The following is a 17,796-nucleotide window of genomic DNA, read 5'->3' on the forward strand; positions in this document are numbered from 1 at the left end:
CGAGTGGAGGCTCCATCCCGAGACGGTCAGCGACCTCTTCGATCGGTGGGGAACCCCCCGGATCGACCTCTTCGCGACCAGCTGGAACAGCCACTGTCCCCAGTTCTGCTCCAGGAAGCGATTCGACGGATCCCTTGGAGACGCATTCGCTTTCCTCTGGACGGGGGAGCTCCTCTACGCCTTCCCTCCGTTCCCTCTCATCGTCAGGGTGGTGTCCAAAATGACAATGGACCGCTCGCAGGCGATCCTGATCACCCCGTGGTGGCCGAGACAACCATGGTTCGCATCCCTTCTCCACCTCTCCGGGAGATGCTTCCTCCGTCTCGACCCGCGTCCGGACCTGCTCTCGATCCAGGACGGACGAATTCTCCACCCGGACATCGAGAGCCTGCCGCTGGTGGCCTGGAAGATCCGGCCCTGACCGCCTTGCCGGAATCGGTTAGGACGGTGATCCTGGCTGCCAGAAAACCTTCCACCCAGCGTTCTTATGCCCTGAAATGGAGGAGATTTTGCCTCTTCCTTGACCAGAAGGGCTTGTCTCCTGCACAGGTTTCCACTCCAGTGGTGCTAGAGTTTTTGATGGCGCTTTTGAACGGAGGGCTGTCCCTCACATCCATCAAAGGCTACCTTTCTGCCATTTGTGCAAAATATCAGTTCGGGGGGAGGGTGTCTTTCTTTAAGGATCCCTTGGTGAAGGGCTTTCTGAAGGGTTGTGCCAACCTATATCCTCCTGTGTCGGTACCAACACCGGCTTGGAGCTTGGAGTCGGTGCTGTCCGCTCTCCAATCCAAGCCCTTTGAACCCATGGCCTCAGCGGACTTGAGACTGTTGACTTGGAAAACCGCTTTCCTTGTGGCCATCACCTCTGCCCGCCGTGCGGGCGAACTCTGTGCCTTACGGAGGGACGAACCATTCCTGAGGTTCCACAAGGACAAGGTGGTCCTCCGTATGGACATCACCTTCTTGCCAAAGGTGGTGTCTGCTTTCCACATGTGCCAGGACATTGTGTTGCCCACTCTAGCATCCGATCCGACGTCGGACGAGGAGCGACGCCTACACTCCCTTGATGTCAGGAGGGCGCTGGCGTTTTACCTGGACAGAACTGCTGCCTCCAGCCGGTCCGAGAGACTCTTTCAATGCTACTCGGAACCGAAGAAGGGGTTGCCCGTGTCTACGCAGAGGTTCTCCAAATGGGTGGCCAGTACCATCCACCTCTGCTATGAACTGCTGGGCAAACCTCTCCCTGGCAGGGTTCGGTCACATTCCACAAGAGCTGTGGCGGCATCCTCAGCATTCCTGTCTGGGATTCCTTTGGAGGATGTCTGTAAGGCTGCTGTCTGGTCCCAACCTCTCACTTTTATTAAGCATTACAGGTTGGACACCAGGGCCATCCGAGACGCAGCTTTCGGGAGGGCTGTGTTGGTTTCAGGGTTGCATTGATTGCACTACTGATGTATTTGTGTTATACAGTTTACACTGTTTATACTGTTGAATGTTGATTTGCACAACTCCTATGGGATCGGTCTTGCATGACCTCTGCTCCCTTCTCAGGTTTAGCAAAGTTGTTGCTATTTTATCTATGCATGAACAAAAAGACTGACTCTTTATGGTTCAGGATGTTTATTTGTAATAAATATACCTTTGGTTTACCATAGCTTTGGTCTCAGGACACTCCCTCCGCCACATACCTAAGCTTGTCAGTCTAAACCCATTTGTATGATTCGCAGAGACCACGAAGAAGAAGGACAGGTTGCTTACCTGTAACAGTATTTCTTCGAGTGGTCATCTGCGAATACATACAAATCCCACCCGTCCGTCCCCTCAGTGTCCTGCTCTCATTGGCTCTCTTCCTTCGCCTGCTTGGCGGAAAAATTGCGGAACTGGGGAAAAGAGCGGGAAGGCAGGGGCCTTATAACGGGTGGGCGGAGTTACCGCCAAAAAGTTTCAATATGTTGCAGAGTAAAACTCTGCCCAGTGATTCCAGTAGGTTCCGAGCAGCACTGCGCAGGCGCAGTGAAACCCATTTGTATGTATTCGCAGATGACCACTCGAAGAAATACTGTTACAGGTAAGCAACCTGTCCTTTTTAAACTATAGGAGATTGCAGGATGAAAGTTAAATGAATTCAACTTCATATTTTAAAATGAATATATTGGATAAAGTCATTCTATCAAAGTTGGTTTGAATTTAATCATGATTTAAACTGCTTTTTCCAAGGACTCTGCTTTTAAATCAGTGTTTCAAATGGTTTTAATTCTGTAGTTAGTTTAAACTTTATTAAAGTCATAACTGTAGGTATTTTTGCTGATCATTCTTTTATTCAGCAAGCCACTGTGAGTTCTAGCTTTGATGAAAATATGGGATATATAGTATGTGCCTGTATTCAGAGAGTGAGAGAGAAGTGCTGTAATTTTTAAAATTGATTTTGAGCAGAGTTGCATGTCTTTTTTCTCCCTTTGATACTTTTGTGGTGGCAATGTGGTAATGTATAGAATCAAGTTAATCATGAGAAAAGAATTACCAAGAAATCCTCCTCTGGTGAAGAAGAAACAACCCCTTTTATTATGCATGAAGATACTGGCAACAGTAAAGTTGAAGAAAGAGCTAAAGTTTCATACGCGAGAGAGAGCAATACAGTAACAGATTCTGGAGCAAATGGAAGTCAGACTGAAGGGAGTGAAAAAGAAGCCAGCCACTCCGAAAGCAGCATGGATGCAGATAGTGAGGCATCTGAAAGCGAAACAGCTTCCAGTAGAGCTTGTTCCACTCCTGGTTTGTGCACCATTGAGCATAAACATGTATCTGCAAACATTAAAATGCAGCACAACAATTCAGGTGGTAGCAATACAGAGGTACTTTCCAGTGCCTTGTCAAAACTCAACTTCAGCAGCATGGCCAATGAAAGTGAAGTGCCTTTCCGTAAGGATCCACTGTCAAGCCTGTCAAATCACGTTTCAGCAGAGAACCCGCCGTTAGTGCAATGTCCTCAAAATGCTTTCCAGACCCTGTCACAGAGCTATACAACCAGTTCTAAAGAATGCTCCGTGCAGTCCTGCCTCTACCAGTTTACATCTGTGGAACTGTTAATGGGAAACAACAAGCTTTTGTGTGAGAACTGCACAGACCGGAAACAGAAGCACCAAAAGAAAGTAAATACTACAGGTAATGTACATGTTGCTCAATGTATTATTTATTTCACGCACAACATTGGGTGCTTATAGCCTTCTAAGCTGCATGCATTGCAACCTGTTTTTGCAGCTAGGGGACATTTCAGGGGTGTTTTTTGCTGCTTGGAGTTCAAATGAACTTTCATGGGAAATGCCCCAGTCCTATCACAGATCTATACAGACTGTTTTACTATAACAACAGGTTTTTCAACACTCCATATTCATTTTACTCCCTTATATTTATATTAAACACATGTAAGTGGAATGTTAAAACATTTCAGTGTGAAGTGTTCTTGTTCAGTATTCCAGCTCATAAGGCCAGAGGTAGGAACTAATTACTTAAAATCAATTAACTTATCAGTTAGATGTTTTTAATGTAAATATGCAACTCAATTAAATTTGTTTTTTTTTAACTAAAGTGATTCAATTGAAATTTTAGCTTCCAACTTTTAGAAACAAGTTATTTGTTGAGTTATTAATTTATTTCCTGAGAGACAGGGCTAAAGACCTAACAAATTTTACATTCCCCAGGTGGCTTTTTACACAAAGCCTAGTCCTTTGGATTTTTGCACAAAAATGTTTGTTTTTGTTAGTCCTTTGGGGGTTTGGGAAGTACATTGTTTAGACCGCAAGCTCCAAACTAATTATTTTAACTTCATTACTAAGAGTATCATAGGCCTGAAACACACGGGCCAAATGATGCAGATTCCAGCCATATTCAGGCTGTGACAATGAACCATGGTCTCTAGAATTGTAGTTCAGCATTCAAACCACTACACTAAAACAATATACTTAATAGATGGTGCTATTTTTTATTTATATATTTAAATTGTGGTTTAAAACTGTTTCTATATTTTAATTGTATTCATGTTTTTATTTTAATGTTATTATTGGTGGCCTTGAATGTCATATTGGGTAGAAACATGGAATATAATTTTGAAATAAAATTAATAAATACAGTAAGTAAAATATGTAGAAGCTACTGTAAATGAAGACACTATTTTAATTCTCATGGCTAATTAGACATTGATAAGCTTTGCTTTAATGAATTCAGAGGCATAGTCATGTTAGTCTGGAATATCAGTATGCAAAGGAATTTTGGAGTACCTTTGAGACTAACTGTATGTGAAAGCATGATCTTTCATAGAATTGGTTTACTTCCTCTATGCAACTGAGGTCTCAAAGGTTTATCTATTCCAAGAATGATTTTTTTTCTCCAGTGGGACAAATGTATAGATATCCAGGATTCTTATTCTGAACCAACCCTAGGCCATGCCCTATGAATGGCTCTGCCTTTGTTATTAGTTTGGTTTATTCCTCTCTACTGATTATACCAAGAGTCCATCCTGATCACGCAACTGATCTTGCAGCACTGGGCTAAATGGACCAGTAGTCTGACTCAGTATAAGGCAAGATCCCATATTCTAATGTATTTTGTCCCCAGCTAGCTGTAAAAGTAGACTGTGTTGATGCACAATCCCCTGCCACATAATGAACAAAGGTACAAGTCACATCTGTAACTCCATCTATTTTTGCCTTTGATCCCATTGCTAAAATGGAAACCCCAGTGACTGAACTAGTTCATATTCAATAATGTACCTCTTCTTCATGCCCATCTTTAACTTTTTTGTCTGCCTTGTTTGGACTACAATTTATCATGATGTCCAAATCACAAAATGGTGGTTTAATTAATGTTTATAAACCAAGATACAAAATTGAGGATCTTGGACATCATGGGAAATTGTGAGTTAAATGAGCTGGGGCAGAGAATTAAGGCTGGATGCATGACAAAAAAATGAGGCAAAGACAAATTATGACGGCACACACATTGTTCTCAGGCTAAGGCACGGCTTATTGCCTTTAGATTGTTACATTTAAACCAGGCTGGTGTTATTTAGTACTCAGCTATATAACCAGAGTTGGTCAAACTTCCTCTGGGAAGTGGCACATTAATACAGCTGCCACTCTCTCTCTCTGTCTGTCTTTTTTTTTTTTTTTAAAAGGCAACAAGATAATTAAAGTTGCAGCTTTTTTGGTTGCTAATCTAATTGCATTTGACCATTTTTGTATGTTCTGAGAGTCAGTGTTCTCAGTGGAAAGCCTGATGGAACTAAAACTTGGAGACTTTTGCTCAGATGTTTAGCCATGTGAATGGCTTTAGGGAAATCATTGTTTGCCCAACTTGAGCTACCTCAAACTGGGAATATTAGTAACCTGTTAATAATGGGGATTGTACAGCACTGTGTATACTAAAGGTCACTACAAAAATGATGTAATCACCTGTGCTTTTTCAATTATTACATTTATCTCTATGCAGAAAAGAAAACAGAAGGTGTGTATACAAATGCCAGGAAGCAGCTGTTGATTTCTTCTGTTCCTGCTGTTCTTGTTCTCCATCTGAAAAGATTCCATCAGGTGAAGCTCTCTTTCTAAAAGGATTATTTGAAAGGAGTTGTAATAAGGAGTGCTCTGATGTTACAAAAATTCCCTGAGTGTGAGAAGCATATTTGCAGACACTCCAAAATATTTCTCTCTATTTCAGTCAAGATCAATGCTCCAAGATGGATGGGGAGGAGGAGGCAACACTACAGTGAGCCTCCTGTGTGCTTGAGAGAGAGTGGCTGTGCCTTCCTGTTACCTGGCTAAAGAGCCAGCTTTGGAAGCCCTGCCTCTTCCCCAAAGGGGGAAAGATTCAGAGTGGGCAAAGCCAACCACCCCAATTGGCACCTGCACTCTTGCAGCTAACATCTGAGGCAGAGACCCAGTGTCACTGTGTGCAGACTTTCGCCAGCTGAGCAAAAGCCTACATGGAGTGTGCCTGCCCAAGGATTGATGTCTGCCAAGGGAGGGGGACCGCTGTGTCCCACCAGTGATGTGTTGGAACATGGGAGTGCGCCTTCTCAGCTGTGGCACCCCAGTTGTGGCATGCTCTGGCCCAATTGGTGCAAACAGTCATTTCAGTTAGGGACCAAGTGAAAACCTGCCTGTTCACTAAGGCCTTTGGGCCTCAATTATTCGTGTCTAATACTGATGTGCATAGTTCTACAAACTTTTGAACCTGGTTTTAATTCATTGTTATGTTAATATAAGCTTATTTAAATTGATGCTGTTTTAAACTTTTTAACCTATTGTTTTAATGTTATTTGTCAGATTCTATGAGGTATTAAGGATATAGGGCAGGGTCTAGAACAGATCAAGCCCAAACGCTCCCTAGAAGCCAAGATGACCAAATTGAGGCTGGTGTACTTTGGACACATCATGAGGAGGCATGATGACTCATTAGAAAAGACAATAATGCTAGGAAAGGTAGAAGAAGTAGAAAGAGATGGAAACCACTTGCCAGATGGATGGACTCAATCAGAGAAGTGATGAGCTTGAGCCTGTAGGGCCTGAGCAGAGCAGTAGAGTCGTCTCATCCACAGGGTTGCCATGAGTTGAGGTTGACTCATGGGCAATTAACGACAACAAGATATATTTAAACAAACAAATAAATAAGTAAAACCACCCCGAACCAGGTGCTGCTGGCTGTAGAAATGTCATTCCTGCTAGTTAGGTTTAGAGTGGCTTACTGGAAACTCCAGGAGCATGCTGAGGAATCTCCTTGCAGCTTGTGGATATGTGGTTTCCAAGAGAGACCTCAGTCAGACCCTTATGAGTCTGGATGAGGAATCTTCCTAGGGCTCCTGTTCTAAGAGTTAATATATCTATAAATTCTTAATTCCCCTCCTATGTGTTGCTGCTGCCATCTGTTGATTATCTAATATGCCTGTCATTTTCTTCTTTTAGCAGAGTAGCTGCATTGGTGGTATAATGGGCAGAAAAGGGTGATGCTGTCCTTGGATGGCAGAACTGCCAGAACCAGAAAATTGTGGGAATGTCTGCTTAACCAATCTGTGTGGCTCACTATTTCCCACTTGTTTCAATAATTTCCCCACTGTCCCAGGCTCTCCAAAACATAGGAGCTAGTGGTGACAACAGAACAGAAGCAAAATGAAAACCATTCCCCTTCTTTCTGTGCCACTTCTCCCTCCTCTCCATTAGTGCTGTCATACTAAGAGAAGTCATACTGGTATAGTGTCTTTATTAAGCAAATCAAATGGTCATAATAATGTGTAAACTTCAGAGAATTTCTTTATCTCTTCATCAAGTGGGGAGAGAGGAATGACTTGATGTTGAAGTCATAGCAAACCTGTTCAGGTATTACCATGATAGCAGGGAAGTACCTAGCCCCACCACCTCCTTTATTGCTTTGCCCACATGGAAAGTGACACATCTGAAGAGAATATACTCTAGAAAACTTGCTGGTGTACTGGGATAAGAACCATTGTGCAAACAGTTGTGCACTCTGGGGAAGATGAACAAGAGAAACTCTTGCATTTGATTGGTTGGTTGTGGGGATAATTGACCATTGGTCACTGGGTGAACACAAGGCTATGGCATCTACTGCATGATTGGTTACATGGGCTGGGTCCAGTGTAACTCCACTGAAGTATATTTGGGCTGTGCTAAAATATATAGGTTCTCCATCCAAGTAACACAAAAATCCAAGGAACCCATGCTGGCCACAAATAAAATTACAAAAGTACTGAAATAGTCTTATTAGGAGAATCAGAAGATTACAAAAGATTCAGGCTTTCTACATCACTTCACCAGGCAAGAGAGCAAACAGTATCCTCTCAATTACACAGGATGACAGAGGGGAGGAAAAAAGAAGTAAAGGGGAAGGAGAGAAGCTTCTCACTTTTCTGCTACTGTATATGTATAATTTGCAAGATAAATTTCTCCAGAGTGACACATTATTCCTCTTCCTGTGGAAAATTACCCGCCAACCCTACCACAATTTTATTGCACAGGATTTGACAATTTAGATCCAATTCGATCATGTCATAAATAGGCAAAGAAGAATGTTTGGTAGAACTAAGCCATTTTTTTTAATTGTGAGATTGTTCTTTGGTGATGATGTTCCTAATTCCATAAGTCTGCTTGAATTTCAGCTGTTGTCATAAATGTACACATGACAAATTTTCAGAAAGCACAACTTTTGTATAGTGAAGTCTCAAAACTGCTCATACCAAGAAGAAAATGAACTGCTTTGAAGTTGTATGCATATGATATATGCTTCTGCAATGCAGTTGGATTTAAATGGCACCTTTGTAGAAATACTATTTTTTCATTTCTTTTTAAGGCTGGTGTGAGTCTAAGGAAAGTAAATCGCCATGTGGATTTTCCAGTAGTTTTGGACTTGGCTCCATTTTGTTCTGCTTCTTGCAAGGTATGGCTCAGTAATTCTAGAAGTTGATACTTCAATGACATTTCTGTCAGCAATTCTGTAGCTTTTGTTTCAAATGAAGTCCAATATTACTTGAAAATGAATATCGTAATACCATGCTCTTGAGCCAGACTTTTGCATTACATAGAGCTTCATCAGTCTGCCAAGTCAATGTTTATTTTATTTAGTTATTCACAAATGTTTATCTCACTTTTCTGTGGTTTGTGTGCAGCTCAGGATGGCTAACAGCAGTTAGAAGGAAGAAAATACAATAAAATTATAAAATATAAGAAATGCATATACTATGAGTACAGTATTATACAAAACTCAAGAAGCAAGTTCTGCCCCAACAGGAATGTCAGTGCCATACAATGAAATGCAGTCAAACAGGCTGTTAACGTCAGGGCAAAAAGTTCCAAATTTTGGTGTGGCAATTACAAGGGCCCCTTTTCTTGTTCTCATCACCCTTTTCTCCAGAGATACTGTCTTAGTAATAGGTAAGAAGTTCTCTTGCTAAATTAAAATATTCACTGGGTGACATTTCACTTCCTCTTTTAATAGTCAAAGCTCATTATGAATAAAGCTGCTTCGAGTCACTTTGGAGGTATGGTATTTCAATGATGCATGCATCCTAAGAGTCCAAAAGCCACACCAAAGCCACGCTCCAGTCCTAAGGACTGGAGTGCAGCTTTGGGGCAGCTTCCAGACTCTTAGGACTCATGTATCACTGAAATACCATACCTCCAAAGTGACTCGAAGCAGCTTTATTTTGGTCTATCTGTAACAGGCCAAAGCTAGTGAATTCTTTTTGTTAGCTTTACTCCTTAACAGGATTGCAGGGAACGTGGTGCAATAATACTACCCTTAGGAGGGCTTTGTGCCTGAATCCATTTGCCAGATTCATTGTAAAGAATTCACAGTTTTTCCTCTCTCTTCTTGTTTTTCTTGGTTTGCAAATAAGAATGTGACAGATGGTGGGAAAGTTCTCTATGCTCTTTATGGAATAGTGGAACACAGTGGGTCAATGCGAGGAGGTCATTATGCAGCATATGTAAAGGTCAGGACACCATCAAAAAGGCTTTTGGAACACATTTCTAGCAATAAAAATGTTCAAGGTAGGTACCTAAGGAAAATGTTACATTATTGGATCAAACATATCTGGTTGTTCTCAGAAGTGTAAATTTTTGCCCTTTCAATTTTACATATTGTGTCATGAACAGCATACAGGAAAGCATTATTTTTAAGAACACTAGCTTGCTTTTTTCCAAGTAAGGAGGAGGGTCAAGATTTTTTCAAAGTAGCACTACAAGTGGTTCTGTTTTATTTTAAACACATTTTAAATCATGTTTATATGTATGCCATTGTGAGATATCATGATAAAGGGGGAAATATAAACATTTAAATAAATGGAATATGATATACAGTCATCCCTCCATATTCGCGGGGGTTAAGGGAGCAAGACCCCCGTGAATATAGAAAATTTGCAAATAGCGAAGCCCCACCCAGCTCCTCCTCTAATGCCTAGGATAGCTGCAGCCACCTGTCTCATGCAGAGGAGAAGGAGGTGGGCATGACTCACAATGAGATTGCAAATAATTAAATTCGCGAATTTCAAGTCCGCGAATATGAAGGGATGAGTATATATTTTCACAGTTTTCAGTACTTTTAAAAAGTATCCAGGTAATTGTGCTATTAGTGTGGGCACTTTTCTGGTGTAATATCAGAGGTCATAAATGAGGGGAAATTGCTGTTTGTGTAATAAGGGTTTGTGTTTGCCCCACCCCTCCAACTACTGGCATTTGCCTTCCTGTCCAAAAACAAACTTTTGGAGATATCTAACAAATATGGCACCTTTCAGAGTACACTAGTTAGCATTATGAAGCAGTCAGAGAAGCATTACCATAAGCACCTCCCTTGATTCACAATGTCTTTTTACTGGGGCAGTTTCATGCCCATGTGTAAAACCTCCCAACAGGGTAGAGCTGAGACATAAAAGCAAAATCTTAAATGAATTTAAACTAGTAGTATAGTTGTTTTTGAATCTTAATAGTTGTTTACTTGATTGTATTGTTTTCTCTCCTGTTCTTTTGTTGAAATTAATAACTGTGTTGTGTTGCAGGTTTAAAAGAATCAGGAGGAACGTCTTCAGGACAGTGGGTGTTTGTCAGTGATACCCATGTACAAGCAGTTCCTGAATCAAGAGTCTTAAATTCACAAGCTTATTTACTTTTCTATGAAAGAATGTTGTAGTTACAATCATTCATGAAAATTATTTGTCATTTAGAGTCATTTAAACTTGCAAGAAAATGGCAGTATATGTAAATCTTGTGCCTTCATATGTTCTTGAATATAAAGTTCATGATTAGTTATAATTTTAAAACTATGGCTTGGATCCAGAAAAGCCAAAGTCTGCACAGAGCACTTTCATGCATGCCCAGATTCTGCTGGCCAACTCTGCTGTCTGGCAGCCACATATTGGACAAAAATGAGTTCTGCTTAAAATGTCCTAAGCTTCAGGTTAGTTTGTGATGGCTGTGGGAAGGAGGCCCTAATAATCCCGTGTGTGAGTGGAGCAATTTTTGTTTTTCTGAATCCAAGACCAAGTGTTTATTTTGTAAATTCCCAGAATTCATTTGAATAATGTGCTCAGAATTTGAATACTGATATTTCAGTATGAGCAGGAAAAATCAATATTAAAAATATCGTACCATAAATGATCTTGGTAAAACTGAGTAGTGCCTAAATTTTCTTGTTGACTGGCTCATGCTGATACTTGCATATCATAGTTGGTTGGCATACAAATTTTCTTGAATGTATTGCCTAAGTTAAAAGTTCAAGAAATGGAAAGTAGTTATTTCAGGAAACAAAAAGGTTTCTAAACAAAGTTATGAACAATTCATGTATTCAAAGAAGACACATGGCACAGTTCTCTCATAACTGAACCACTTCAGAATGTATGTGACAGTTCACATGTTTGAATATGCTTGCCTCTAAACCAAATGTTGCTACATGTGGAATCGTTATTCCAAAAGGGAGCAAGCTAATATAGAAACTTTCTCCCTAATCTGCTTTCTACATTCAGGAAGTTAGCATGGCAGTGTGTTCTAACATGCATCCCCTTGCACTCTGAAGATGGCACAGACCATGGAGGATTGTACCACCTAACTTTTTTGTGATTTGCTCAGATGTGTCTAAATCTATTGGCAAATTGGTGCACACTAATTCTAACAGTACTTGATACTGCCTGCCATTCTCTATGACTGATCGAATGTATCTGCAGATCAAATCTCAAATGTGCTGGTTTATTCCACACCTGAAATTTGGAGTTGAATACTACATAACATTGACTGATTCTACAAAAGAACTCAACCTTTTGTATAGTTTTTATGATTTACAAAATACACATTATGTGTTCTATTTCAGTGTTTTTGTATTAAAAAATAGGAGTGGAGGTATATTAGTGGTTATAATCAGTGACTCTTAAATGAACTGGCTCTACTTTTTCATTTGCTTATTTTCAAAAGTTTTATTTATGTTACAGTGCAGAGCAATATGTGCTACCTTACTCCTATGACAAGGTGACACTTCTCTCTCTCTCTCTCACACACAGACAGACAGACAGACAGACACACACACGCACACACATATCCCAAGCTGTTTTTAGAATTTGGAGTATTTCTCAAAGGAAATGTTTCCTGTATGGGTTGCTGCTATTTAGCATGGGAAAGATTAGTTTGTACTATAAGTCTTTGTACTCAAATAGGCTTTTAAATTGTAGCCATTGGCTTGGAGCCAGCAATAAACACATAAAAAGAAGTTAGTGGAAGTGGACTTTCTAGCTCTTCCTGTGACAGTCAGCTCTCACTCCTGAATCCTCTTCCAAAAGGTCCAGGGGTTCTTCTAAATGGTGGAATCAGCTTTTGTATTAATAAGTGTGTGTTGGGAATCCCCTGAACATTGGAGATGAGATGGAAGGTGCATCTACCAGATTTTCAGGGCCTCCAACAGACCCCATACGATAACTTACCTCACTCAAAACAATTCCTGGACCTGAGGAGAGGGTGAAGGGGATGTTGGGGGAGGAGTGAGTAGTAAAGATAGCTTCTACTAACTGCCCTGATTTCATTATTCTTGGATCCAGTTGATGAATGAATGGTAGCAGAAACAGACCTTTTCCTGATATTCCTTTGGTTTTTCTATGGCATTGGTATGAAAGGCGGTGTGTGCATGTGTGTCATGCACAAGTGCACCCACTTGCCCATGGGTAGCTCCCTGGTCTAATACACAGTAAATGTAAATGGGAACTGTGTAAATCCAACTGCATTGCTTGCCCACACCTGCATTAATTTCATCAAAAACAGCAAAATGTCGGCAACTTAAAAGACTAAAACATTTTATTTGACATAAACTTCCTTGGGTTGATATGTTTCTACAGTCTACAAAAACATATTCCAAATAAAACTTATTAGTTTTGTTACTGCTACTTTTCAAAAGGAGTATTGTTAAGCAATTTTTAAAAATTAGACCATAGGATCATCATCATCATCTTTATTTGTATTCCGCTTTTTCACAAAGGAATCAAAGCAGATTCCAACAGTATAAATAAAACATCAAACAATTAAAAATTACAACTAAAAAACCCCAACCCTCCCCCAATCATAAAAACAGTGATCAACCCATAAAAAGAGATTAAACATAAAAAAACCTAAAATATTTATTTGTATCCTACCTCTCCCATTTGAGGGTTGAGTGTCTGCATGACACATATATGTTTATATATATATATATATACAGGTTTAGATATAATTAGAATATATTTAAGTTTCTTAGATGGCAAAGCCATATAAATACAGTCCTGTCCAAATCAGCCCCAATAAAATTACCCCTAGCCAAATAAATCTTAATATAATACATTCTTCCATTAATTTGCTCCCCATCCCAGACACTAGTTTCTCTTCAATTAACATTAATTGTGAGTGCCTGGAAACAAATGTTTAAAAAAAATCACAAAAGAGTTACAGGTATTTTTACACAGACAATTTTACAAATACATACCCACAAAACAGCACATTATGCTGCCTAAAACGTAGTCCTGCAAAAACATTAATTCAAAAGCAAGCTAAGGCCAGATCAACCCTAAATAATACTCCCATTGCACTAAAATTTCATCTTTTTCTCTTCATTTAATTTCCCCATTCATCTTTCCTTACCAGAAATTAAATTTAAAAAATTAAAAAATAATGTATAATTAAATTCAAAATGCTGGACAGATGGTGGAAGGAGGAGTGGGACAGAAGACGTAAAACATAAGAGAGCAAGAAAGAAGATTAATAAAATTAAAGGGAAGAAAGGAACAGGCAAGATTTCCAAGTGAGGAAGGTTAGAACAAGGACTGCTGAGTGAAGGAAACAGTAAATCGAAAGAGAAGGAGGAAGAGGGAGTTCAGGCAGGATTCACATGCACAGACTTGTGTGATCTAATTCACACTTAGTGTACCAGGAGAAAACAATTTGCCAGCCGGATTTGTAAAAGAGGGCTTGGAGACTCCAGTTTTCTTCTGACTTTCTTATCCATTTTGTTGGGGTGTCACTCAACAAAGAAAGAGTTGTGCAGAGCTGCTCCTATCCAGAGGTGCAGAACTCTAATAATGTTCTCGTTGTGTACAAATGGCACTGGAATTGTAATGCACGCCAGAGAGATAAGTAATGTCAATTTAGAGGAGAGAATTAGGTGTGTTTTAATTGTCCCATGGAAAATTAATGCAAATTTAAAAGTGCTTCAGTTTGGCAGGATCGTGGCCTATGATATTAAATGGACACTACAGTTGGCCCTTCTTATACACGGATTTTTTATACACGGATTTAAGCATACACGGTTTGAAAATGTTCCAAAAAAGTATACATTTACCTTGATGTTCCATTTTTTATTAGGGACACCATTTTGCTATGTCATTATACTTAATGGGACTTGAGCATACACGGATTTTGTTATACACGGGAGATCTTGGAACCAAACCCCAGCGTATAACAAGGATCCACTGTATATATTTTTTTCTATTCATGCTATTAAAAACCTAATTAGTTTCTTTCTGTTCCTGGATCTAGCTTCATAGCATGGTTTTGCCCTCTGTGATATTTTCCTCATTTCCTCATACTGCCTCCAAAGTTTCACACCTCTACCTTGTTTAAACTGTCTTCTCCACCAACATCTACTCCCTCAACACTGTTTATAAAGCAGCCATTTTTGTACTTTTTGCTTTTTCTAGCATTTAATTGCTCATTACCTCTGCCTCTGATATAATTTAGCCTGTAGTAATTCCATCTTCACTATAAAATGCCTCCACTAATAAATGAAATTGTTAAGAGCACTGGCAACTAAATAGTAGTTCAAGTAGCACCATCTTCTGACTTGATCTTGAAACTGCATACCTTAAAAACTGCTTTTATTGGAACAAAGGCTAAAAAAGCTTTTCTACAGTGTAATAGTTAACCTTTAACTGCGTCTTGTTAAGCATACTAGTCTGTCAATTTTAAAATCAGTATCATATCCATTTTCTCATTGCTCAGATGAAAGTATTTTAATTTAGCTTTTTTAAAAAAAGATCAACAATTTGTTTTACATATCTACTGCCTTCATAAAAAATGAAAATACATTTTCCCCTTCACTTGAGAGATGCAATAGTCAGACTGACCTGGTGAGACAGCTAATGCTAAAAGAAGTTTCAGAAAGTATTTAGAAATGGATTTTCTTCTACATTTCAGTACATTTGGATTACATTTGGCAAAATGTACGCAGGTACTGAATGCTACAGGGTTGCACAGGGAATTATTCCTTTCATAATGATGAGCAAATACAAATGCAAGCAGAATTTACTTTGTATGTGCAATAAACAAAAGTGTGTATTTTTACAAAAAACTTTGTATGAAATGTATAGATAATTTTCAGTAGAAGTAATAGAATTGGGACAGAATATCAAAATGATTGCTGACTATTGTGGATGCAAAGATAAAATGTTATTTTTGTTTTTTGAAATAAAATATAAGGTCAGTGCACACGTTTAGGAAAATGTTCTGTTTACAGTTATTCAAAGGAAAAATGTAACTCTTACTTGTAAGATATTGTAAGATAAATGTGTAATTATATGCTTTGGATCCTTGTTCTTTGTCCTGGCTGGCTCCATTATATAAATGAGGTTAACTGAAAGTATATTAATTTTGGCTGGAAGGTGGCTTATTTTGGGCTAGCGGTTAATATAATTATGTAACAGTATCCCTAGAGAAACAATTTAAAAAATAATTTCAGACCACAAATAATGTGGTGCAGGCTTCACTATTGACTTTGGGGTAGGAGATTCAGCCCCGTGTAACTCCAGGGTGAGGATGGGGGTCAGCACAAGAATAGCAACAGTTTTTTCTTGTTATCTCTATCCATCCACTGGAGCTCATGGTTTTATTTATAGATTTTACAGGAAGGAAACTGAGAGAATAACTTGAGCTGTGCCCATTTCAGAGGTAAGACTTGAATCTGCAGTTGCTGTCCTTGATTAGAAATCAGAGTTGGAAGAGACCACAAGGGCCACCCTTTCCAACTCCCTGCCATGCAGGAATACAGTCAAAACACTCCCTGTGACGGATGGCCATCCAGCCTCTGTTTGAAGACCGCCAAAGAAGGAGACCCCACCACCCTCAAAGGCAGCGTATCCCACTGTCAGACAGCTCCCGCCTGGTTGGTAGATTGTTTCTTTCTACAGTACTTTCATGTAGCACCCCTGCTGTCCCTGATGAGGTATTTCCATATCTTCTCTGACTTGTCCTCCTCCGTCTTTTTCACACTTGTGGTCCTTTTGCGATAAAATTGCAACACTGCCCTGCCCTTGAAAGTCAGAAAGGCAAAGTGCTCTTGAGGGTTTTCAGCACTCTCTGCCTTCAACCCCCAGCCATGGAAAAGGGACATTTTAGTTATCCAGTCACATCTTGTTGCAACATCAACACATAATTTGGCTTACAAGGTAGGCATTTTATTGACGGATACTGGAATCCTGCTGTTGACATACAGAGGCATTATGCCTGCGTAGATACCTTTTTATGGTCCTTGCAAAGCAGGCATTCAGCACTGCCTTTGTTCAACAACTCTCTTGACACACAGTTTTCCTTCCAGCCGTTGATATCCCTTCCGTGGCCATTATTTAATGGTTGTAGGAGGGCAAGTGAGGCTACAGAATATCTCTTTGCCTCTTACAGCTTTATGCTTGGCAAGGACACTGTCAAAAAGTCGCAACCAGTTTCCCCAAATTCCTGCTATTTGCCATGTACACTCAAAAAACAGTTGGGGAAAATAGTCCAGCAAATAAAAGCAAGAATTGCCAACTATAGACGACCGGTTACTTAGAATTAATGGGGTGTCAGAAACGGATCAATTAACGGCTTTATTAAACCAAGAAGATACCAGTAAGATAGATGAAGAGTGGTTCCCAATCTAAACATTATATATATATATATATATATTGGCCCTGACAGGTATTGTTTCCTGTGAAATACTGCAGAAGTAGCATTCCCTTATTGTCAGAAGACTGGCCTTAACTCAGGGGAAGTCCATTTAGGCTTTGCATTTAATTTAAATGTAATTTAAAAGAGAGATCATTTTAACTCTGCGAGTTGTTTGTGTCTCAATATGGGATTTATGGGTATTAATTAATATTAGCCCAAACAAGAAACATTCCTGAGGGCTCTGTATTGAATCCTTGGGAATGAATCCTGAATGGGAGGAGTGTGACGTCACTGCCGCCCGAGGAGCAGATTAGAAACGCCTCAGGCCTCAAGTCGGAAATGCGCATGCGCCACGGCCTGCAGCAAGGCGCAGGGAGGGACGCCTCTCGAACGAAAAGTGGAGGGCGTCATGCCCTTACTCAAGATGGCGCCCGAAGAAGAAGCGCTTCCTCACTGTAAACCCTAAATAAAGATGGCGCTCCGAGGTTTAAAAATAAGGCTGCGATTATATTACAAGCGCAATGAAAAAGCACTCCTCCCTCTGTCAGGAGTATGAGGGCCCTGAGTGCTCTTTGAATCTTGCCATGCACATATAAACCCTCATTGCTTTCACTCCCTCAGAAGCAAAGCCCCTCATTCCTAATGGGAAGTGAGGCAATCCCATCAGCCACATCGTGAGCAGCCAGTGGTCGGGGTGCTTCGAACTACCCCACCCCCGAGCCTTTCCTTAAGTGTAACGGCTCTGTTTCTATTCCACGGAGAGGGGGTGTGTTGCCCTTAGTAAAGATGGCGTCCGGACTCAGAGGGCAAGGCTTCAGTTCTCTCTGTCAACTCCGGGCCTCAGTGACGTAGTTGTGCTTCCGGGGCAGGGACA

General features: G+C 40.2%; 1 protein-coding gene across 3 annotated transcripts in view; it reads left to right on the top strand.

The window, feature by feature from the left end:
- The window catches only part of USP45 (ubiquitin specific peptidase 45), an 80,936-nt gene extending 67,721 nt beyond the window's left edge, over positions 1–13,215 (top strand). For all 3 annotated transcript variants that reach the window (XM_089530684.1, XM_089530685.1, XM_089530687.1), the window contains 5 exons: positions 2,493–3,162; positions 5,485–5,582; positions 8,353–8,439; positions 9,398–9,551; positions 10,556–13,215. In XM_089530684.1, the coding sequence (XP_089386810.1) occupies positions 2,493–3,162; positions 5,485–5,582; positions 8,353–8,439; positions 9,398–9,551; positions 10,556–10,686 (1,140 nt within the window). In that variant the 3' untranslated portion in view covers positions 10,687–13,215. The remainder of the gene's footprint in view (positions 1–2,492; positions 3,163–5,484; positions 5,583–8,352; positions 8,440–9,397; positions 9,552–10,555) is intronic.
- Positions 13,216–17,796: the final 4,581 nt, after the last annotated feature.

Source organism: Sceloporus occidentalis, unplaced genomic scaffold (assembly GCF_023333645.1).
Source record: "Sceloporus occidentalis isolate IW3139 unplaced genomic scaffold, rSceOcc1.0.p SCAF_6, whole genome shotgun sequence".
In the NCBI taxonomy this organism is placed as follows: Eukaryota; Metazoa; Chordata; class Lepidosauria; order Squamata; family Phrynosomatidae; genus Sceloporus; species Sceloporus occidentalis.